General features: G+C 38.7%; 1 protein-coding gene across 1 annotated transcript; it reads right to left on the bottom strand.

Annotated features, from left to right (window-relative positions):
* Positions 1 to 22,759: 22,759 nt before the first annotated feature.
* Positions 22,760 to 24,962, bottom strand: dand5 (DAN domain family, member 5). The gene is made up of 2 exons (XM_056253532.1): positions 24,105 to 24,962; positions 22,760 to 23,103 (listed from the first exon to the last, which is right to left on the bottom strand). The coding sequence occupies exons 1-2, from the start codon at positions 24,582 to 24,584 to the stop codon at positions 22,831 to 22,833; spliced, it is 753 nt and encodes a 250-aa protein (XP_056109507.1). The 5' UTR covers positions 24,585 to 24,962; the 3' UTR covers positions 22,760 to 22,830.
* Positions 24,963 to 25,286: the final 324 nt, after the last annotated feature.

Raw genomic sequence — 25,286 nt, 5'->3', positions numbered from 1 at the left:
TATTAAATCTTTTACTTGTCTTGAGAAAGGCAGTTGACAATAAGTGTCTGAATGCGAGTTTGTCGAGTAGATTAAAATGTTTGAACAGGTAAACTCACCAAACTCACATTGTTTATAATCGCACTCTCGCAAACTATTCTAACTCACACTTTAAGGGAAAATGTTTTTAAATAAAGACAGAAAAGCTTAGTGAAGCCTACGTTCAGCTTTTACCTTCTGCCAACTTTAGGCTTCAAAATTCATAAAAATCGTGATGAACAAAAAACATCTAAGAATCAAACTTTTGTTGGTCACTGAGCTTATTTTCTGCAGTAATCCAAAAGCCAATGGAAAAAAAATCCTACTTGGTTTTTGTCGAGCGAACCTTCTGCGTTGGCCTAAAAATACTCCACTGCAATGACGGACTCTTCAACCATCTGAAGACCAGGTGCATCGCATACAACTCTGACTGCAATCGTGGTAAAGTTCAATCTTAACCCGAGGCCTGTCTGTGATTAGCTAAGCCTGGACCACCAGCAACTCCACACAAACGATGTTCCTTAAAAGCCAAATCATGTTCTGTTGTACTGGATCACCGCAAAGTGACCTTATCAGCTGAGCAGACTGCCCGTGGCGTTTGGCCTGGGATCCGCCTAGGGTCACTGCATATCCCTGGCTGCTCTTCAACTCGTGTCCTTTACTTACAGCTAAAGCCCACCAGACAAACACAACAAACCATTCTATGCCACTTTGGACTATTTAATTAATTTAGTTTGAGATTTTTCTAAAAAGTTGTCCCAGTGCCTATGAATTTTCCTGCCTCTTACTAGTCTAATGCATGAGGTTGAGCAAGAAACCAATTGTTTGATGACAACATGCGTCCTCATGGTCTCCGTTGGCCCTTGTTATCTCATTTCTGGAAGCCCCTGCGGTGCAAGAGGTCAGACTCCTGGGTGGACGCCACCAACCCAGCCGCTGTTGAAGAGTCGAGGGCGTTGACTTTGGCTCTTTGGGGTCTTTCAGAGGCGAGGGCATTCGGGCAGATGCTATAGGGGGTCATTGGCGTGTGAAACAGGATCGCTGGATGCAGGACGGCCACAGTACTGTGTGCATGTGTGTATTCTGGGGTCAGATTTATGTAGATTGCAAGGACTGTAGAAAGACTCATACACACACATAGTTATAATACAAATAAAAATGTCCAACAAGTTTGGTTTTGTGTAACTTAAAGGGATAGTTCACTTTGAAATTAATTTTTGGTATGTTTTAGCTTACCTCAAGGGCATCCAAGATGTAGGTGTCTTTGTTTCCGCAGTAGTTTCGATTTTGATATTTTTAGGTCAAACCGTTCTTGTCTGTCAGTCATATAATGCAGGTCTATGGTCACCACCTCAAAGAGCATGCACAGAGAAGTCCAAATTAAACATGATTTAATGACTCGTAAATGTAAGTACACATTGATGGCCTAAGACACGAAACGAGCGGTTTGTGTGAGAAAACGAACAGTATTTATAACGTTTTTACCTCTTGTAAACACAGCCACGTCCAAGTGATCTGAGGGCGCTGGCGCTTTGGTCTTTTCCGAAAAGCGCTGGAAGTGATCTCTAAAAAAAAATCAACGTTGTCTGTTGATATATCGAAATCGTCTTCCATTGCGATTTCCTGTATATCTAAATATGTTTAGATCTTCACAGTGAAAGGTAACACTTCCGAAATCTCTGTGTAAACATTGAGTGAGTACACGCGCGAGAGATCACTTCCGGTGCTTTCCGGAAAAGACCGAAGCGCCCGCGCCCTCAGATCACTTGGACGTGGCTGTGTTTACAAGAGGTAAAAACGATATAAATACTGTTCGTTTTCTCACACAAACCGCTCGTTTCGTGTCTTAGGCCATCAGTGTGTACTTACATATACGAGTCATTAAATCATGTTTAATTTGGACTTCTCTGTGCATGCTCTTTGAGGTGGTGACCATAGACCTGCATTATATGACTGACAGATAAGAACGGTTTGACCTAAAAATATCAAAATCGAAACTACTGCGGAAACAAAGACACCTACATCTTGGATGCCCTTGAGGTAAGCTAAAACATACCAAAAATTAATTTCAAAGTGAACGATCCCTCTAACACCAGAGCTTCTTTTAAATGGCAAAAACCAGGTAAAAATGGCACATGATGTGAAAAGATTAAAACCTTTCTGATTTTGTTCAAATTCTCTTCAAAAGTCTCAGGCGAATAAAACAATTCCAAACAAACAAAAAGACGTTGACATAGAAGATGTTTTTTTTTTTTTTTACAATGTGTCCTTCTGTTTAACGTTTTCAACATTATTCATGAAGCATTATTCAGATTTGACTCAAGGGCATACAGTGTTAACACGGCTGTTTTACTCTTGGCTGGCTGTAGCTTTGAAGCACAGTACTTGGTGTGCAACAAGGCAAGAATTACTTTAATAAAGCCATTTTATAGCTAAAGTTTTGTTGAGTTTGCGACTCCTGACTGGGAGGCTTTTGTTCTAAACACTTTTCTTTCTTCAGTTTTTGGACGATGTCCTGTTTAATTCAAGCCTGATGAATTCTGCTTATGTTTTTCACTGCCTGTTTTTCCTTTTCACTCTTATTCTACCTGTCTCTCTTGCCTTACAATACCTGGCCTTTACATCTTTCGTTTTGTTTTGCCTTTCTGTTCTCTCTCCCCCATCTGTCTTTTAAAGGTCGTCTTCTCTTGGGTTCTTACTCCATTTCTCATCTCTGTTTTGTGAGCTTCAGCTGTTTTCTTTCCAGTTCTCCATCTGGCCCTGATTACATAAGTGATTCGTATCAATCAGAATCTATGAAGGAGTCATACCTGTATAGATCTCAGTTGAGTTCTACCTCATGAATTCCTGACAGCAAGAGTCAGAGGAAAATAAATCTTCCAAGATGCCTGAAACATCAAGAACATTGAGAAATTATAACTTTTTCTGGACTTTAATAAAACTGCAGCAGTACTGAATAAACTTTCTATTTAAGGCTAAAAAAAGGCTGTAATTTATGATCTAGGACATTGACAATATATGAAGTAGAATATAACACATACATTTTATATATTTAACTGTATAAAATATGCATTTAAAACATTTTTTGACAATAAAGTAGAATATAACATACATTTTATATATTTAACTGTATAAAATATGCATTTAAAAAAAAAATTGACAATAAAGTAGAATATAACATATACATTTTATATATTTAACTGTATAAAATATGCATTTAAAACATTTTTATATTAAAATGGCATCTAAAAACCTCATTATGTGCTCACGCCACAAGAAAAAGAAAAAAAAGAAGAAAAAAATTTGACTTCCAAAGCTTCTGCACTTTCCTTTTTTATTTTGCACTTTAATTTTTGTTGCTCTTTTTGTATAATTTAAGGTATTAAATTATAGTAATTCTGTAGGCTTTTTTCAACAAATACTGATATATGCAATTAATTTGAATAGTCAGGAAATGTGTGTATGTATTGTATATATATATATATATATATATATATATATATATATATATATTTGTGTGTGTGTATTTAGTTACATTTTATGGTCATGCATTAAAAGCTTTGTTATAATAGAAATACAAAAAAGAGCTACAGAGAAGAGCATGAGGACAAAACCAACGGATAGTTAATTCTTTGGCATTAGTGAGAATCATTTGGCAATAAAATTTCAATGAGACAATGAATATTTATGATGACTTGCTGAAACCACACACACACACACACACACACACACACACACCCTCCAACACTTGGTCACAGCACATGGAGAGCCAGCTGTTGCCGGATGACCTGGGCATCTGCCCTCTCAGATAGGAAGAGATTACAAATATCAGTCGAACTGTGACAGAAATGATTGGTGGTGTTTCATTACTGTCCCTCAACCAACCAATCAATTACTCCACCTTTTTCTTACTCAACGTCTCTGTCTTGTCCCAGTCATGAACAGTTATGAACAATGCTTTAATATGTGCATGCTATGTATATATATATACATCTTGTTTCTTTCCTTGCCACTTCCCTTAATTTCATTAGTATACTAAGACACACACACACACACCACACCCAGCTTTCTCTCAGTCTCATGAGTGCCAGTGCCCAGGCTGTGATGCCAACAGTGCAAAACTCATGCCCAGACCTTCTGCTGCCCCAGATAGCACACTGTGTGTGTGTGTGCAGATGCAGAGGGCAGTGGGGATTAGTGAATAGATCTCTACATGCAGCATGCTTCAAACACACACACACACACACACACACACACACACACACACGCGCAAGAATATTACTTAGTTAAATGCTCCCTTATTGTCTTATTCATCATTAAATAATAATTATTTTGACAAATATGATTTAAATGCAATATATGTCGCTTTGCAGAAGTATCTGCCAGATGCATAAAAACGTACATGGGGTCACCATGTTGAGGTCACATGACCAACAATGATAACTACTGATAATAGTAAAAAATTATAAACAGTATAGAGCTTTTTGTCAATGCTCAAGATTATTATTATTATTATTTTTTTTAATTTTAGCAGCAAAGCAAACAGAAATAAACATTTATTCACTTGGCAGGTGCTACCATCCAAAGCGAGTTGCAATGCATTCAAGGTGTGCATGTTATCGGGTTGTGTTTTCTGGGAATCCAACCCATGACTTTGGAAGAGCAATGCTCCACCAGCAGAGCAATAGGAACTATATAAAAATATACAACAAAATATGACACCACACCCAGCAGAAAGTCTGAAGGACAGGTTACGCACCTGCATGAACCTCCAACAACACATGAAAGTTGAGCTTGAGACTCGAGAGGCAGTGCCTGAAACCCATGCATCCACACCAACAGGTGTCAGTAATCAGTGTACAGACAAAGAGCCCGTCAAACATATCAAAAACTTTCTGATGAACAATAGATAAAACAGAGAGATATACAAGATATAATGATGCACAGACTGATAGATAGACAGACAGATAAAGAGACAGACAGACAGACATAGATAGATAGACAGATAGACAGAACGACAGAGAGATAGATACACAGAATGACAGACAGACAGATAGACAAACAAATAAAGAGACAAAAATGTTAAAAAGACAGACAGATAGACAGACAGATAAAGAGACAGACAGAAAGATAGATAGACAGACAGATAAAGAGACAGATAGATAGACAGAACGACAGACAGACAGATAAAGAGACAGACAGACAGATAGATAGATAGATAGATAGATAGATAGATAGATAGATAGATAGATAGATAGATAGATAGATAGATAGATAGATAGACAGAGAGATAGATAGACAGACAGACAGATATAAAGAGACAGACAGAGAGAGATAGATAGACAGAACGCCAGACAGACCGATGAAGAGACAGACAGAAAGATAGATAGATAGACAGAACAACAGACAGACAGATAGATAGACAGACAGATAGACAGAAAGATAGACAGAACGACAGACAGACAGACAGACAGACAGACAGACAGACAGACAGACAGACAGACAGACAGACAGACAGATAGATAGATAGATAGATAGATAGATAGATAGATAGATAGATAGATAGATAGATAGATAGATAGATAGATAGATAGATAGATAGATAGATAGATAGATAGATAGATAGATAGATAGATAGATAGACAGACAGACAGACAGACAGATAGATAGACAGACAGACAGACAGATAGATAGATCTGCACTGATTCACACACACCTGCAGGACGCCTGTCAGCTCGGGACAGACTGTATTTTATCAACACACAACACAATGTACGAGTTAAAGGGATTTGAGACGTTGGTTCATTGTATCTACAGCGGTATTGTGTTAGTTCAGCGCTGGTAAGTGAATTAAAGGGCATTAGAGCGTCCGGCGCTATGAGCTTCACATTAGCAGCTAACCGAGAGCTGCGTCTCACAGGAGGGAAAAAACTCAGACGACGCCAAGAGTTGGAGAAAACGTGTGAGAGGCTCTGTCTGTCTGTGTGTATGAGCGAGGAAAGTGTGAGAGAAAGACTATTAGTTGACGCTGTGATTATCAAGGCAGTTAAAAGCGTGGCACTGCCTCAGTGAGTGTGTGTGCGAGTGTGTAAAGTGCCTGGCGCGAGGTGCTAATTTAGAGGAATTAAAGAGCACTAGACAGGGCGCTTTTGTGGCAGCAATTCCTGGTCTAATCTGCCTGCGCCTCAACGGACACACACACACACAGAGAGAGAGAGAGAGAGAGAGAGAGAGAGCTGAGATCGGGCACCAGGCCCATATCACTCCAGGCTATATGGAAAGCTACAACCACAGAGAGAGAGAGAGAGAGAGAGAGAGAGAGACACAAACATATAGTTTTCGAAATGCACACTGTCTAATCCTACCAAGAAAACATTACAGTTCCTTTATTGTGCCGCACTAAAGTCTTTTTGGAATTACATTGTTATTAGCATGCTGTGGTTTTGTCTTACTGCTCAAATTGGTCCCCCAGCGATCAGCTCGAGCAATCATCATCACACCACAACAAATGCACTTTCTTCACCGTGGCTTTGGTAAGAAAGTGTCTGCCAAGCACATAAATGTAAACACACACCAAATTTAACAGAGTAATGAGGTTGATTTCATACCGGGCGTCAGCAGCAGAGCCACAGCGGACTACAGGGAATGCAAAAATGTGTTTTAACAATAAAAAATAATAATAAATCTATTTTTATTTATTTACTTTTTTAATTTTTTCATGTTTTTGAAAGAAGTTTACTCTGCTCACCAAGGCTGCATCAAAAACACAGTAAAAACTGCAATGTGGTAAAATATTATTACAATTTAAAAGAAATGCTTTCTATGTGAATATATTTTAAAATGTAATTTATTCCTGTGATGTATTGTCAGCATCATTACTCCAGTCTTCAGTGTCACATGATCCTTCAGAAATCACTCTAATATGATGATTTGATGCTCAGGAAACTGATTAATACAAATGTATTAGTAAAATAGAAATCTTTTGTAACATTATAAATATTATTAATCGATTTAATGCATCGTTGCTAAATAAAAGTATTGAAGGGTTGGTCAAAATCCCTTGCCTCTTCAAATACATCTATAATCATATATCATTTTGAATGGTTATATACTTCCTTTATAAAAATCAATAATCAAATATATTCATTATCACATAATAATTTTTATATTCTTTGTGCTTGTGAAATTATATTTTCTTAAATGCATGTGATGTAAATAACCAGTTTCTTTTAGGTGCATTCCAATCTTACTTTGAGATTGCACGTAGTCCACGCAGGACACGAAGGCCACGTAACCCACAAGGCCGTTTGTCTCTTTCTCTGGGATCAGTAGAAAGGTTAGAGGGTCCTAAAGGCAGCGTGGACACATATGATCCTTCGCTGGACAGATGGTCAAGCTATATTGAGCGTTACTATCGAACTTTAATTGTTGTATTAAAATGTATTCTTTCCAGTATATTTCCTTCCTTGGGAGTAAATGCCAGTGATCTGTTTTTCTCCCAAATGAGTGAATGTTTTAGCATTATGTTTTGGTATACTTAACTGATAATAAGGAGCTCAGACTCTCTTCAGCCTTGATGGGAGCTGTTATTTGCTAGTGTCTGGTATTTGTGTGTGTGTGCATATGACATTCTATGTAGGTTCTGGACGTTCGGACCAGACACCCCGGCGCCCTTCTCTAACCTGCGAGGCCACCACAGACCTAAATCTAATGAGTGGACGACAACTATCTTGACTAATGGCGATAGGCACCCCTATCTCCTCACATGTGTTAAATTGTTTAGGCTTTCATGTTTCTTAGCCAATGAGAATCATTCAACCTGTAAGCAATGACGTAGCTTAGACCTTGGAAATGGTATAACTGCTGTGATCTTTGTAACTGTAAGGGGGGCGGCCTACGAACTCCTGTGTGAGTCTTGAAGCTGACTTCTGCTGATGAAAATGCAAACTATCTTCAGTAAAACTTTTCTTTAATTTTTTATAATTCTGACTCCGGGTCTTCATTCTTCATATCTGGTTCTGGGTCTTTGACTGAATACCCCTTACAGTATTAATTTCTTTCAAAATAAAAATCTTACTGACCCCAAACTTGTGAAAAGTAACGTATACTTCGGAGTTTAATTCTGATCTTTCCTGCAAACTGCTTTGGAATTATATTCATTGTGAAAAGCTGTAATATCGTAAAAATGAATTTCTATAGAACTGGAAAAAAAAGTCTAATGTAACTGTAGAAATGCTGTTAATTATTTTCAAGATTATGCACAATCAAATATTTTGTTAACCTTATTTGTCTGTATTTCAAAGACACTTTTTTTCCTTGATAACCAGGAGCACCAACAAAATAAAAATAATAATTTAAAAGACTTAATTAGGGGACAAAAATTATTCATTTTAAAATATAAACAAATATTGAAATGGTATGCATCTTTATTTTTAAACTTCTTTATAACATCTTTGATTTCTTATGATGACAACTAAAAGCACATAACCGAATTCTGTCTCTTTATAATATCACACTTACTTTTATTTATTTTATGCAGAGTATATGAATCTCTGAGAATGAAAATATATAAGCCTAGCTGATTCGAAGCACGGTGGTACAACAGCACATTTACAAACCTCCTGGTTTTACATGCATACACACAGCGGTGTACATTACAAGACCTCTGAGAGCCTCTAGTAAACTCAAACAAAATGCATATCCATATACAATAACTTTGCTGATCACCACAAATGAGTAATTGTGTCCACACACATTTAATCATGGTTTGATTTTAATTCGCCCCCCCAAAAAAAGGATACACACTCTTCCCCCTCCCCCGTTTCTTTTTAACACCCTATCAATTTCTCCGTACCCACTTATTTCCCTTAATAACTTTCAAAGGTTGCCGGGCAACATGTTGTTCTTTTTTAAGTTACCATGGCATTTATTTGGCATACGGTATCCTTTCTGCTGAGAACATGGGGGTTGCCATGGTATCGGTGGGCACCTTATAAAGCAAACTATTGTGTGTGTGTGTGTGTGTGTGTGTGTGTGTGTGTGTGTGTGTGTGTGTGTGTGTGTGTGTGTGTGTGTGTGTGTGTGTGTGTGTGTGTGTGTGTGTGTGTGTGTGTGTGTGTGTGTGTGTGTGTTGTAAAAACCGATGCCAGGTTCCTCAGGCACTCTAGATGCCCAGAATGTTGAAAAATACTAGGCTGCATCATTATAACAACTACCACACACACAACTGCACTTTAAAACGTCAAAAGGCCCCACATTTACGCTTGTTTAACTTTTACAGGGTCATATTAACAACACAAACACGTTTTTTTTTTTTTTTCATTATTTATCGATATTCGCTAGGTTGTTTTTCAGCCCTTGTTTGGGTCAAACATGGACAAACCTAACCGTTGGTTTACATTTTTTTAAATAACATTTTTAAACCCAATGGTTAGGTTTGTCCATATTTGACCCAAACCTGGGTTGAAACAACCCAGCAATTTTTTACTTTATTGCACTTTTCTACAATTTTTTTATTTTTTTATGCAGAGGTCAAAATGACTGCGAACAGAATTGTCAAACAATATACAACAAAGGTTTAAATCCTTAATAATATCTACCTGCAGTGTCTTAACAATATAGGAACATTGTAAAAAGTTTTAAATGGAAAATATAGTTTAAATGTATTTTCTTTTAATGCATACAGTACTGGGTCTCTTCCAAACTTACAGTCTCATTTAAACGTTCATGCGGATGTTTCACTATATTAGTGATGACATTTCATATAGATGCAAATTTTATAGAGAGGAGGGTGATTCCACATTTAATTAAAAAAAATTAATATAAAAACGAGGGTGATTGCATTTTCTAAAGCCCATCTCTAAACCCAAGCCTTCACACAAACCTGTTGACATCAAAAGCAAAACTCTGTTTCTTATAGTGAAATATAGATATAAAAATAACTGTCCATTACAAGTAGTATCTGTTCACACAATAAGCATAAGCACAAACACACTTGTCAGAGTATCATAAATTGAGACCGGTGACGTTTTAGCTTTTTTGTAGATCTATATTAGGTTATATAGGAAATTAAACTCATTTTCAAAATAACCTCTGGCGCCCTCTAGTGTATTCAAGGGTTTGATACAACACTCGATATAATAATTCATGGAATAACTTCTGTTTGTTTTGAACAAAACGTTAATTACAGGAAGGATGGAGATTATTAAAAAGTAGATCGAATTAATCTTTAAAACTTTTTCTTGCCAGGATACACAAGTTATTCTGATCAATTCAACGTTTCGTCAGTATGCCTATGCCTAACTGAAACCAGCCGTTTATTTCGTGGTAGATCTCACATTTTAGCTTTCTCAACAATAGCAGAATTAAAGCGACAAAGGTAAACCTCAAAGGGCAGGCATGAGCCCGACCTCTGAGTCTGCACAGAATCAGATCTCAGACAGGATTCACCGTGTCACAAAGGAGCACTTGGACTAATAAAGCTTAAAGGGATAGTTCACCCAAAAATGAAAATTCTGTCAGTAATTACTCACCCTCGTGTTGTTCCAACCCCGTAAGACGTTCGTTCACCTTCGGAACACAAAATAAGATATTTTTGATTAAATCTGAGGGCTGGATCACTCCTCCATAGGTTACTTAAGGGATCGAAACTGGCCGGCCCAAAAGTTATGAAAGACATCGTTAAAATAGTCCGAATGACTAGTGGCTCAATCTCAAGTTTATCAAGCGACGAGAATACTTTTTGTGCGCAAAAAAGAAAAAAAACGACTTTAATCAACTAATCATTTCCTTCTGGGCCTGATATTTCACGTAGTGATATTGCGCAAAGCTTCTAGGTTGTACGCCACACGCAGCTCACTATTGGCCGACGCTGGTCATGTGTGTTTGCACACAAAAAGTATTCTCGTCGCTTGATAAACTTAAGATTAAGCCACTGTAGTCACTTGGACTATTTTAACGATGTCTTTCATAACTTTTGGGCCGGCCAGTTTCGATCCCTTATGGAGGAGTGATCCAGCTCTCAGATTTAATCAAAAATATCTTAATTTGTGTTCCGAAGATGAACGAACGTAATACGGGGTTGGAACAACATGAGGGTGAGTAATTACTGACAGAATTTTCATTTTTGGGTGAACTATCCCTTTAACACTACTTACCGATGAACCTGCTGACTCCAGAGGCCGCTAGTGTCCGGACCGGGCGAGCAAACACAGTCACGTGACAATTTTCCAGAATTGGCGCCAAAAACACTTTAAATTATAAAATAAAAAGGAAGTCATATGTTGTTATTTTCCTCTACATCGTGTAATGTGCTTAACCTTCAGAAAGTCAAACTGTTATTAGTAGCCTATGTGCTGATTTGATTCATATTTAGACCTATTTGACCCTCTTTACCCTGTGGACATATTGCTACCATAATATTTTTACACTATTTTTACAATTTAGTAGCCTACAGTTTGACTGAAAATTACGCACTATAAAATATTTTGTTCACCGGTGGTATTTACCATACAGTCTATTTGTTTTTGTTTCCTTCACACATCATAACTTTTCCATTCAGACAATGTTTTTTTTTCCCTTGATAACCAGGAGCATTAAAAATAATAACAATAACCAAATAAAAATAATAATTAAAACCAATTAGGGAAAAAAGTATTCCTTGTGTGGTGGAAATTAAGACACAACTGAGGGATAGTCATTTGAAAATCACTTTAAAATATAAACAAATACATATTGCAATGGTTTTTATTCCACTCTTTATTCATACCATCATAGTTTTTAAACATGTAATGCATCCATTTTATAATAGATTTTCATAGTTTCGATTAAAAGTCTTGGTCCAGGACAACAAATAATAGGCCTACTACTATAATAATAATCTATAGACTAAAGGTATTTAAAAAGTAGGGGAAAACATTAATGAAGAGATGCATAAAGTCATAATGTGACCTTCATATATATATATATATATATATAAACAACATAAAATTTGCCATTTATATATTTGCTTATACTTAGATCGATTTAGGGTCAGGCCAGGTTTTGGCATGCAGGGTCACAGATGGAACACAACACTGAATATATTTCAGAAACTGGCATAGCTACCCAGCCATGCCATCTGCCTCACACACACTTTCATATATACACATATTATAAAAAAAACATGTAAACACTTAATCAGGAGGAGCACATATGAGTGGATGTATTCAAGCTTAAAACCCCCTGTCTCACGCATGGTTCTAGTGATCACTCAACCTTAAGCAGAATAAAAGCCCCCTCTCCTCTGTTTTTCTTGTCTCCGAAGTGTTATAGAGTCCATGCCAAGACAGGAGAGGCGTTAAAGACAGATAAACTCAGCCATCTTGCAGGTGTTTCCATCAAAAGACTCATACAGAGCCAAACTCAGGCTGGCAGAGTCTTAATGCCCCTGACTACTGTCATTCTCAGGAGACGTATGTCATTGATAACGTGTGTGTGTGTGTGTGTGTGTGTGTGTGTTCTGCACCTGTCAGATGATGGGAGGCAGTGTGTGAGATACAGAGATGAAAAAGAAACCATCTGTGTTTCTAAAGAATCAAACAAAAAGGAACAGAAAAAATAATCTATAGAAGAACCTTCAAGAAGAATTAAAGGACAAAGTATATGTCTAAAAGAAAGCGTAGGCTACATGTGATTCTAGTTGTTTTGTTGGGAAGTGATCTATATTAAACAAAATATAATTAATTCGTTTGTGATTCATTCATCTGAATTAATTGATGTTTTACTCATTTAATTTCTAGATATTAATTGCTTAACGCTATGTTTGGCCCACTGGCGGTTAAAGTCCCTGTAAAGGCAATTTAAAAAAAAAATTCTAAACACATTATAAATGTTAGAAATGTGTTGCTAAAACATATTACAAAGACTGTGAACTGTGAGGTACTGATTTGTGGAGTTAGACCGTTAAACAGTTTTTCACCATTGCTATTTTCCGGATTTTCTGGGCGGGGCTAAAACAGGGCTCGATGACGCACTGGAGCCCTTGAGCTCCTGGACACGCCCCTACTGGATGACGCACTGTAGCCGCTGAGGCTGGCCGCTCCTAACAATATAGAGCACATTCACATCAGTTTGCCGCTCAATCGCGAGTTACTGTCAGTACTATTATTAGTAACACAGCCTACAGATTGCTAGCTAGCTATGCCTTCGTCACGGAAATGCGTAGGCCTACTACCTGGATGCGATCACCGGATCACGTACAAAACAGATCGGTGTCCTTATTTAAATTTCCGAAAAACGATTACATCAAGAAGAAGTGGATTAATTTTGTGAAGAGCCACCTTGATGGAGAGCTGAGGATCACCGCCAACACCCGCCTCTGTAAGTGATCATTTTACACGGGATAGTTTTATAAACTTTCGTCGGAGATAACTGTCAGGGATTCACTGATAATCCGCTGTTACTGGTGAATGGGGCCGAACCGACTCCCGCCTGGCCTTCATCCTCCCGTCGCGCCGACAACTGGTGTCATCGGCAGTGCGTGCCCACCGTGCGAGCATCCATTCCGGCTGTAGAGTTGAGTGTGGCGAGTCGACGACGGCAGCTTTCCCGCGAGTGGGCGTGGTTTCAGCGCAGCCAGTGGACACGCCTCCAGCGTTTGAGAGCAGAGAATACTGCTCATTTCTTCAAGATTTTGATAGCTTATTTTATGTACTTGCTGGCTTTTTTTATCATTCAAATTTGGCTGGGTGACTAATAACAAATTTTTCTGTGGTGTGACAAACTCAAAACACATACTTAATTTTGACTTTACAGGGACTTTAAAGCATAAAATTACGTATAGGCTATACGTGGAATAAATAGTTTGGTTATTACATTAGGCTTTGCTGTTCTGCGCGCGATTAATCTGATTTGAGGTTTATATACACATGGTTAGCCTATAAGTGAACTTATCGCCCTCCTGAAAAATAATAAAAGAAGGAAAAAGAGACCGATATCCTATAGAAATATCTATTGAAACCACTCCTCACCATACACGCGCCGTAGAAGGGACCTTTATTTACATGACGTACACACGTACGGACGGAAGTAGCCTATGAAGTTTCCCGGGAAATCCGTCCCGACAGCTCTAAATGAATCGGGGTAAGGTTATCCACTACTTTATATAATTCTAGCATATATTTTCAAATATGTCTTCAATGTCTTTCAAAATATGACATTCGTGAATGCAGATTGAACACCTAATTTATTTATTTGTCTATACTTTTTTCTCAAGCAATAAACATTAAATAAACATATCAGTGGAAGCTTTGTAAACATTTCAATCTATAGAAGCTACCTAGTATAGGCTATGGGACAACATAGGCCTAGGTTTGTTTGGTTTATGAATTTAAAAAAATTATCTTACAATAACACTTTATGACTGCAGTAAACACATAAATGGACAAATTATAATTTCCCAAAACATGATGCAGGTTTATTTCAGCTGAGTTGCATTTTGGTTGATCCTAATAAGATCTGTAGTTGTATTTTATCTCTCCCTCTCGTTACTTTAACTATGGGTGACAAGGGCACCTTGAGCTGCAGATGTTCTCACCGATGACAGATGGTATTGGCATCATCAGTGTATGTGTGTGTATGTGTGCAAGTACGCTGGCATCACGCAGGGACAGCGGGCAGAGCCCATACCGGCTTAGCGCCACCTGCACCCCCTAAATTCTAGCCCGAGACCCCTCTCCCACTTCTGTATACGCTCTCTGTGTGCATATGTGTGTGGGAGTTTGAATTCTAGGCAATCACAGAAGCAAAATCACAAGCAAAAAAATCCCAAAACATCAGAAATTGGCCTTGAATATTCAATAACAATGTCCAAAAAAACAATCTACCTAAAACTGGCATTCTCAGTTTAGATTGGTGCCCGATGGGAGTCTGAACAAAAGAATCTGGATTCGCAGTGAATCGCAATTGCTGTGTTTGATGTAAAACAGCCGTCCTGGATGTGTAATTGATAACAGAGAAGCTCTAATTGTCTCATTTATCTTCATGCAGACAGTGCAAGGCTGGTGGAGCGATTACTCTAGCCTGGCCAGCAGAGTTAGGCACAGCGGGCGGATGAAATCCAGCAAAAGCCCAGGCCAGAATCTCTCCAACATTTCATTTTCAAACATTTAGACCTTTTCAGTTTCTTTCTGTCTGGTAGCAAAACATCATCCAGTTCTATCACTTCAGAGTGACTTTTCCTTTGACTTTAAGTGACATATTGTGTTATTCTGTCCTGTATATAATGGAAATGGAAGGTCCCATTCAGTGTATGCATTGCGCTGTAGAAATACAGCATAATGTATTATTAATATGAACTTTTTCTAGATATATATTTTCACAGGGGTTTTATGCGTGCTTTGAATTACGATTTTTATTGTGTTATGTTCCAACGCATTCTCATCCCAAGGCGTCTACATCCGACGCACATGGCACCCTTTAGCGTCAATATAACACGCTTCGGTTATGGGTAGGTTTTGGTCTGGGGTAGTGTTAGGGTTAGACCACTAGGAGGCGCCATATATGCGTCTCATATTGACGCTAAAGGGTGCCATGTGCGTTGGATATAGACGCTTTGGCAAAAGCGTCAGTAAATGACGCCTTGGGGGCCTGTAAACGTCATTTTCTGTCAGAATATTATCCATTTTTATTTGGATTTTTTTTCTTACAGTGTGCACATTTTCATTCTTCAAAAGAAAGGTTCCACAGCAATGCCATAGAAGAACCATTTTTGGTTTTCCAAAAAGCCTCTCTTAAAAGAACCCATTTTTTTTAATGTGAATAACATTTTAATAATCTAAAGAACCTTTTCCCCCACTATAGAACCTTCTGTCTAATTGAAAGGTTCCATGGATGTTAAAGGTTCTAAGAACCATAGATGCCAAAAAGGTCTCACCTTTCTTTTAAAGTGAGAGTAGCATGTTAGTACACTATTTCAAACACTGCAACATTCTCACAGCTCTTCTCAAAAAGTTTTGCACGGCATCTGTGTCATGTTTAACAGAAGACATTTAAAAGCTTGAGGGAGTGTCTCTCACTACCGCTCTCTGAGCGTTGTTGTGATCCCAGAATAAGCGAAGAATCAAAGTCCCAAATCAATTAGAGACTCTCTGGAGTCGGAGTGACATTCAGAATTCACGCTCATCTGTGCCCAGATTCTCTCTCTTCGCTGCACTCCGCTCAGCACAATGCGTGAAACAAAATGGCTCCCGCGGGCACTTCCTGCATGAATTCTTAAAGAGAATTCCATTTCCTCTTCCTCTTTCCCCTTGTGCACTCAAAAGCCATGTGTCGAAAGCTGAGGAAAAGACAAATGATGAGCTTCTCCCCATTAAAACCTGGCATTCATTCCTGGAAGAAATTCATCATTTTTCCACTTTCTTTCTTCTGTCCCAGACACTAGAATCTAAATGTTGTACTGTCCACTTATATGCCTCTGTTCCCAAACCTAGTAAACTGCCTTGCCATTTACTGCCTACGTTTTATCACACCTGATTTTGATAGAGTTTTACATTTGTATGTTAGCCTGGGAAAACCCAGACAACTTCCGGCAAATTTAGATTTGCTCTGAAAGTTAGTCTGGTAAAGAGCTCATTCAAGCCCATTTCCAATCCGCCGAAATCGAGGCACCAATCAGAAACGTTGGGGCGGGCTTTACACGATGACGACAGCGCTGGGATTTTGAAGCAGATTTTGCAGCCTACATTACAAAGATGGATGCCGCCGTCGAACATCACTCGTTCGAATCAGCTATCGCGTCTGTTTTAAGCGATTTGAACGTTTCATTTTCGTTAAAAACCGAGCAAAGAACAACACTCGGAGATGTTTCTCCGCCGCTCTGATTGGTTTTAGGTCTATCCGCGACGTCCGTTGGTGACGCCCCTCTGGAAATGATTTGTCTATGACGCTTTGCCAGACCATAACTCGGTTACAACTGAGAATGGTCTGGTTTTAACCAGGCTATTTGTATGTGCAATTAAGTATACAACACACAAATATTTAATGAATTAGTTATACATAAAATAAAATGTGTCTGCCATTTTGGATGCTCATCGCAATGCATTATTATGGGATGGCCCTACCTTTGAAGAATATATATTTAAAATTGGCATGAAATGGAAGTTGCGATAGGCTTGTCTTCCCTATTGTGACGTACTGTGTATCTGAGGGAAACGGCCTCTCGAACAAGAACAAAATTAGGCCGGGACTTGATTTTGTCCATTGTGAATTGATTGGATGGTTGTGGTTTGCTATTGGTCGATCTCATGTGAGTGACAGGAGGCCCCGCCCTCACGCCAGTAAACGCATCATCAGAGAAGAAATGTCGGGTTAGTTTGATTAAGTTAATTTGATGAAAGATTGTGAGGGCACAAGAATTTTAAAAACATGATGTGCACGAATAAATCATTTAAATTATAGTGTAATATTCCATAAAAAAAAAGAATTGTCCATTTTGATTCATTGTGACTTTAAGAAGGCAGCATAATTACACTGCCTACCTTTTGGAACAGCTTTCGTGTTGGGAACGCACATATGATGCCTTAAAACGTAGGCAGCTCACTAGGCGCTGGAACAGAGCTTATGTCTCCTGTTCTCTCAGGGTAAATGAACACAGTTATGCTGATGCCAGCAGACACCGCCACACATGGACGCTGAGCTCTGAAACATGGCACGACAGGAAAATATGACATCAGGCAGGGCTACACAAGATGCTTTTGCCAAATGTCTAGCCTTAATTACCCTAATTAATGCAATTAGAGTTGTTATGTGACATCACCTGCATCTCACAGGCTTTAATCTATAATGTCTAATTAATATGTTTGCGCATCCCACAGGTCAAAAACCAGGACCGAAAATCACATGCATTTGTGCATCCACATGAGAGCGACAGAGAAATGCATTAGAGTGCAACAGTGAATAAACACTAATTGCAGTAGGCTAATGTCCTTTAATGTATACATATTCATTTGGATTTAAAATCAAGCGTTGTATGTGTTTGTATATCATTTTTATATTCCTAAATGAACTTGACTCTTATGCATTTCATTTTCTTTAGGATGCTTTTAAGTAGGCCTACTTGAATTAAAATTGAGCCATAAAATTGCTTTGCCTTGCAATCTTGAGTATTGACTTCAGAAAACTTGTAATATAGTTCAAGTCACATTGATTATACCTTGATGATTCTTTTAGTGTTTTATGTATTTTATGAGCTTGACAAGATGCATAAAAAACAGAAGATTTTCCATTTAGCCTTTTATGTTCCATTGAAAAAACTAAAATAACATTGGCATTGGAACAACATGGAAGTAAATAATAATCGCAGTTGGTTTTCTTCTAAAACCAGGAGCAGTTTGCTATAAAAACATGCTATAATGTACCATGAATGGACACTACAAAAACCCTGGGTGCTTTGCGTCACCACACTCTGTTTGAAAACGTTTTAATTAAAAAGAAAACAAAGTACTCCATAATATGTAAAAAGTGTGAAAATAGGGTATTTAAAAGTAATGATTTCCAAATTTAATTTTTTTGCTTTTTAATAAGACACACATTGTCTGGCAGTGTCCTTTTATATCTACAGCTGCTCTGGGTTTTGTAGATATTGTGGGTTGGATGTGAAGTGAAGGCAACTTAATGTACAATTGTAATGGAGAATTGTGGGATCCGACTGAAGCACTGGAAGCTGGCGATGCCCTGCGGCACAAACTCCCAATGGCAATCATGTGCCAACCTTGCCCAGCTGCTCCCGGGCACCCGTGCCACAGCCATGTCATTGCAACCGAACCATCTCTAAGTTTACCCTGGCATTTCACACTAAAGACCCCGAGGCATGCAGGAACGCAGCCCCTATCACCATGCTTAGAGCTGTCAGGTCCAACCAATCCACCATCCACCCATGGACCCGCTTCAGACCCATGCCTGCATTTCAAAGGCCTCAATCAGTGCCACATTATTAGGAAGGTTCAATATGCAAAGGTCCAACTGGTCCACTCTCAGGAGAAATGCAGTGCTGGGCATGTGTGGGGCGATTGCAAATTAAACCAGGCTTAACAAACATAATAAGATGGGCTGAGTGACAAGTTATAGATACTAGTTTTTCACTGCCGTTCATGCAAATATACAAATAATGAGGTTTAAACATTGTTTTCACTGTAATGCTTTAAAAATATTTCCCTAGTTGCTGTGAACCGATCCCGCGCGACGCTGTTCCTGGAGTCTCGCGATCGCACTAACCACGTGCCACTTAAGTTTCCTCTAATGCCGTTTTAATGTCGCATTTCTCTTGCGTGTTATTCCCCGTTCTTTGCTTGCTCAACCTTACACATAAAGGCTACTTAGCTGCTCGCGTTATTGTCGCTGTCTACCTTTAACGAGCTTACTCACGGTGGTTATATTTCCCATAGCTCTGGTTCTTGGCACGAGTGAAGCGCGAGCCCAAATAAGAAAAAAGCCCCCGCCTCGTGCAATTCATGCCGTGGCAACGGCGCCCTCAATGCCGCTAAAGTGTTTCGCGGCTTATAAAAAGCTCAACATCTGTTGCGCGACCCGAGGAACCACTTTGGTTTAAAATAAATTATTAATTTACTTTTTTCACCAAATTAACCACTATACAGATAAGCAGGGGCGTCATGCAAGCCAAAATTCTGGGGGGGCAAAATCTGAGACGTTGCAATTGTTTTCCGACGGGTGATATGGATCATGTTAGGAGGGGTCAGGGGGTTTCTCCCCCTGAACATTTTTTAATTCTGGCTGCGAAACATACTATTTCAATGCAGTTTGGGAGGGACAGAAATACCTTAACGGAGCTAGCAGCAACGCTTCTCTATCTGAGGACTAAGTTAAAGTATATGTGTATCTTATATGTGCATTATAAGATGTTTTGAAGGCCAAAAAAACTGGATACAAACAGCTTTAAAACCATGTCACGCAGCTGATTATTTTTCTCTCATCTCCATCACACTTTTTCTCTTTGTTTTTCTCTTGCCCTGTCTCTTACCCTCCTAAAGTTGAGCTTTGACTGATAGGCTTTTCATTTTTGTCTGTCAGTGAAGAAAGTAAACATAGGGTCAACTCATTTTCTCAGACGAGTTCATTTACTGAAAGCTACTAGGAAAGCTAGGTAGCCTAACTAAGTTTATTAAATTCATTCACAGTAGTACACATTCATTATTGATCTTATACCTAATACAGGGCCGTAGACAGGGCTTTATAATCAAAGAGGTCCTAAATTTGAGGTGGGTAGGGGGTTCAAATTTTTTATTTCTCTGATATGTGCATTTCAAGACGTTTGAAGGCCAAAAAAAAGGATAAGAAATAGCCTTAAAACCATGTCAGCGGACAGTAGATTATTTGTCAATACCTGCTCTCACCTCTTATTCATCACTCTTTCTTTTTCTCTCAGTCTCCTGATCTTGTCTTCCCCTCCTAAAGCTGAGCTTTTTTAATTTACTTAAGGCTACAAATTGTACTATATTAATTCTCAATATGTACACATTCATTATTAATCTTGTGCCTAACAATGAAAACGGCTTTTCCCCTCACAATGACAGTAAACTAATTAGCCTTACGAGTCACGTAGGCCTATTTTCAGTTCAAAATGGCGAAATTAGACAAAAGTATATTCGTGTGCCTGATTATTTTTGTCATTCGTTTAACATTTATGAACTAAAAAAACTGTCAAATATGAAATGTTTAGTTTAGCTACTTACATCTCGCACTTGACTGTACACTGAAGCGTCGAGTCTCACTGCTAAAATTCGCGCTCAGCTTCTGTGAACATAAAGCCCGCCTACTTTGATTTCATTGGTCATCTCAAATTTTCTGACATTGACGAGCAGTGACAGACCAATGCGGCTCAGATGAACTCACACACACACACACACACACACACACCCTGTCCTGTTTCTGACGTGCGCTCTGCTCGGCGCCGCTGCGGATTGAAGACGAACAACGTGCTGAATCTGATTATAACAAGACTGAAGAAATAAAAAATTATCAGGGAGGAAAAATCTGAGGGGGCACGTGCCCCCTCACTTTGAATGGGCATGACGCCACTGCAGATAAGAACTGTAAAATCCACTACACACAACAAGAGTTGGTGGAGCGGAGGATGCTCGTCATACTTAAAAGCAGCTCGCGCGCAATGCAAATTGAAGATGCCGTTTTGACAGACTGCCAAGGCGATGTAAAGAATAACCCCCTTGTTCTCCCTCGGGCGATTTTTCCTATAGGATGAGTAAACTCGACCTTTTTTTCAGTCAGGTGCCAGAAAATCGATGAATAGCCTACAACTTTTATTTTTCTCTGACACATTTAGGACTGAAGTGCAGCTGTCCTATATGGAGATGGGGATTCCCACAGTTTTGAAAAGAGTGATTAGGCAGCAAAAGGGTCTAACAACACCTAAAGTGCATTTTGATGTTAAACGATAGTCTAATTAATGCAGGAAATTAGGGTCTTTCTTGCTTATGGTCGCATTGTTTACTTAAGCTAAATGAAGATCAATCCATATTCTCTATAGCCTATCCCATAAATGTTAGGCCTATAGCCTGCTTAGACGTAGCACCCTTTAATTAGCCTAATTAATTTCCATTTGGGAAATATATGGAAGTATAGAATAATTAAGATTTTTAAAAAATGTTTTTAAATAACGCAGTGAAAGCTGTAATATTGTGAAACATTATTACAAATTCTAATAGCCTATTATAAAACGACAAATTTTCAGCAGCCATTACTGCAGTCTTAAAGGAAAATGTTGTCATCATTTAATCACCTTTATGTTGTTCCAAACCTGTATGAGTTTCTTTCTTCTGTTGAACACAAACGAAGATATCTGACTTCCATAGTATTTTTATTTCCTACTATGGAAGTCAATGCCATCCACTGTTTGATTCACACCGTTCTTTAAAATATCTTTGTTTGTGTTCAACAGAAGAAAGAAACTCATTCAGGTTTGGAACAAAGGGTGAGTAAGTGGTGACAGAATTTTAATTTTTTGATGAACTATCCCTTTAAGTGTCACATGATCCTTCAAAAATATATAAAGGCTATTCATCGGTTACACATCTTTGTACATTCATTGGTTGATGTTGATGGTAAAGCATTAGGAGACATTTAAAAAGAAAGACATGCAGGCTGATTTGGGTTTTTTCCCGTTGTTTTATTGAATTCACATAGCTTTTTATTGGCTACTGCAACACTGTGAAATTTTCGTTGCATTGTGTACAGGTTTTTGAAATTTAAAGCTTTAAATATCTCATATTGCCACTCGAATAGGCCTACATCTCCACAAAATGCAACAAATATAACTCCATCCACAAGGTTGTAGTCAAGTAAACTGTGCCACTTTTGACAGTCATCTCAATGTCATAAGTGGTCAATTTACCCCATTTCACACTATTCGTTAGGCAGGGTGAACTAAAGTAAAATGCATTGCTGAAATCATTTTCATGCAACCGCGACACTTACTGGTGAAACTATGAAATGACACGTAGCCATAAAAGTAGCCTTCATTAAACTGATGAACAGCATCGTCATTACAGTTAACACAAAGATCCCGCTGAATATCAGACGGTAGTTTACAGAGACGCTTTCCCTGTATTCACAGGGACTCGTGTTTAATACATCCCGAATCGTATTTCGGACACTTTTATCAGACACGCAACACAAATATTTCACATTTATGTGGCTATATAGGCCTAGTCCTCAAACACACACACACACACACACACACACACTCACTCACCATTGGTGAACTTAAATATTAGAATAATGTATAAAGTGAAACCTTCTCAGTTATAAATGATACATTTCTGTGTTCTGCACTTTGACCTCTTCACTGCTAGTTTCGCACTTGCACTCCTCGACGACCATGACGCGCCTCTCGCGCACCTCAGTCCCGCAGCGCAGCGGCACGCGCACGGAGCGCGATTTAGAGGGGCCGCAGCGCGTGCACGGAGCTCCTGGTGCACGAGCCTCTCCACTGGACGGGACGAACATGGAGCTGCACTGACCGAAGCAGAGATGATTGTGAACGGTCACCGTCTCACAGCCGTCCTCCGTTATGCGCTGGGAACGGTGAACACAAACAAACATGTAATAGGCTATACTAGCAACACATTTCTCAAACAGGGGCCGGGGCCCGGTCCTCAAGATGAATTAAAATGATTTAAAATAAGACAAAGCAAGCATTAAAATAAGCTAAAACAACTAAAAATCAAGTCAAAAGTCAAAAAGGTCGAGATTCATGATTTAAAGGCAAACTGTTTCAGCTATAGTTAATGATAACAATAACGACGATGATAATGATTTGTATCACTGAAAATTAAGACATCATAATCATTATAATTTACCCACTGTCATGTCACTGCATTCTTTCCATACAACGCATTGTGTTGTCAAGCTAAATTGCATTTTAGATTTATACAGGCCTATATATAGAATTTTCATTATATTTAAACAATATCACATGGATATGTGTCCATATATTTATAGGCTATCGTATGTTAACCAATAATTCTAGAGATGACAAATTCCCTTTATCAGAAATATAGGCAAATTCATAATGGTCAAACATGTGCATGTTGTCGCTTTGACACTACTTTTATTTTGCTTAAATCATAATTAAATATTACTGTGTTGCATACCATAAGGATGCAATTTATTAATGATATAGGCTAAAACTTGTTTCAAATAGGCTATAGGCTACTCTAAAAAATCCGTAAAAATAGGGCACAGTATAGGCTACTGCATTCATTTGACGGAATTTTTCCGTATTTATTTTTTACAGGTGTTTTACCTGTATTTTGAATTTTTGAAACACTTCATTGCGATGTGTTTAACTTTTAGGGTTAACGGAAATGTCCGTAAATTCACTAGATGATGTATTTTACGGATTTATTTTTTATGTGTCATTGATAGGTAGCCTACCGTATAGGCCTATAGCATATATGACGTCACAGAATAGGCAACTTCAAGTTTCACGCTCACTTATGTAAAATCACTTAAAAATAAAATGTGTCTAACATTGTTGACAAACACATTTCCGCCGAGCAGTAATGAATTCTTACCTGTGTGAAGGGCACCGCGGCACAGCTCTGTTTGGACATGTCTTTGGGGTTGATGCGCAGCGCCACGGCCTCTTTGCTTCGCTCGCTTTTGTGCATGACTTTCTGCCACATCTCGAGACCCTGTTTCCTCCTCGCGTCTGCGCCGGCGCCGGTGCCGCTCGCGCTCACCGGAGGGAGCAGGCCCGTGGGTTTGGTACGGGTCAGGGCTGACGGACCAGCACGTCCGAGGGCCAAGAACGCGGGAAACGCGCCTCGACTCGGGGAGTTTTTGGACGGCACATGACTACTGGTTGCCCGTCGCATAAAATGATGAGGGTTTAGTTTGACAACTCTAACAGATCCCCGAATAGGTTCGTCTGGTCCATTCCCGGAGGATTCCACATCTTTCGCCATGTGTCGGTGAAAGTCCCGTTGAAAGGCGCTGCGAGGGAAAGCGCCAGCCAAAGTGAACACTGACAACAGGATAAAAAAGCTGGTCATTTTTTTTTCAAAATTATAGAATATTTGTTCAAGGTTTATCTCGAATCGATTTAGCTGAAGAAAAACTCTCTGAAGGATATCGCTTGTTGAATAACCTCGCGGTTCAAGGTATGGTCACCTTGCTGTCGTTGTGGACATGAAGCCGGAGCTGACCATTTATATACTCTTAACGGGTTCTTTCATGACTGCTCATCATTGCTTTATTATAAGTGTGAACATAGCTATTGTCCTCAGATAATGGCTGTGAGTGACAGGTGAGTTTTCGTGAGGCTGTGACAAGTGCAGCTTTCATCTCATCTCTTCATATCACACCCGTGGGAACTGAGGAACTTGTGCTTTTCACATTTAGCCTTTTTAACATGACATATCAGTACATTTTTATTTCACTCTTTAAATTACACGTTCAGCTGCATCAATAGATGCTGTTTGTTTTTTTAACCAAAGCGAAAATCTTAACTTCTTTTTTCGTTTTACAAGAAAAAAAGGACAAAAATAAGCTTAGGCTATAGTAGGCCTACTCTGTGCACTATTCACACTATGCCTTGTTTACTCAGAAAACCCAATTTAAGATTAAGAATGATTGTTTCTGAGTGGCAATTCTTAATATAGCCTACTTTTTTTTACTAATTTCCTCCACTTCTGCAGTTATCTTTCTCTAGTTTCATTCACTCATTTCCCAAAGTCATCTTTAATGTTGAATTG

This window comes from Rhinichthys klamathensis, unplaced genomic scaffold, assembly GCF_029890125.1.
Source record: "Rhinichthys klamathensis goyatoka isolate OS25496 unplaced genomic scaffold, OSU_Roscu_1.1 h1tg000107l_1, whole genome shotgun sequence".
Taxonomy (NCBI): domain Eukaryota; kingdom Metazoa; phylum Chordata; class Actinopteri; order Cypriniformes; family Leuciscidae; genus Rhinichthys; species Rhinichthys klamathensis.
Note: the sequence above shows the minus strand (reverse complement) of the source record. Positions and strands in the feature narration are given on the sequence as shown.

Bases quoted from the DNA above. Each gene is read 5' to 3' on its own strand.
- dand5 (XM_056253532.1), bottom strand. From the start codon at position 24,584: ATGACCAGCTTTTTTATCCTGTTGTCAGTGTTCACTTTGGCTGGCGCT. The intron at 23,104-24,104 runs GTAAGAATTCAT...CACCGTTCCCAG, and splicing joins CCGCGGTGCCCTTCACACAG to CGCATAACGGAGGACGGCTG.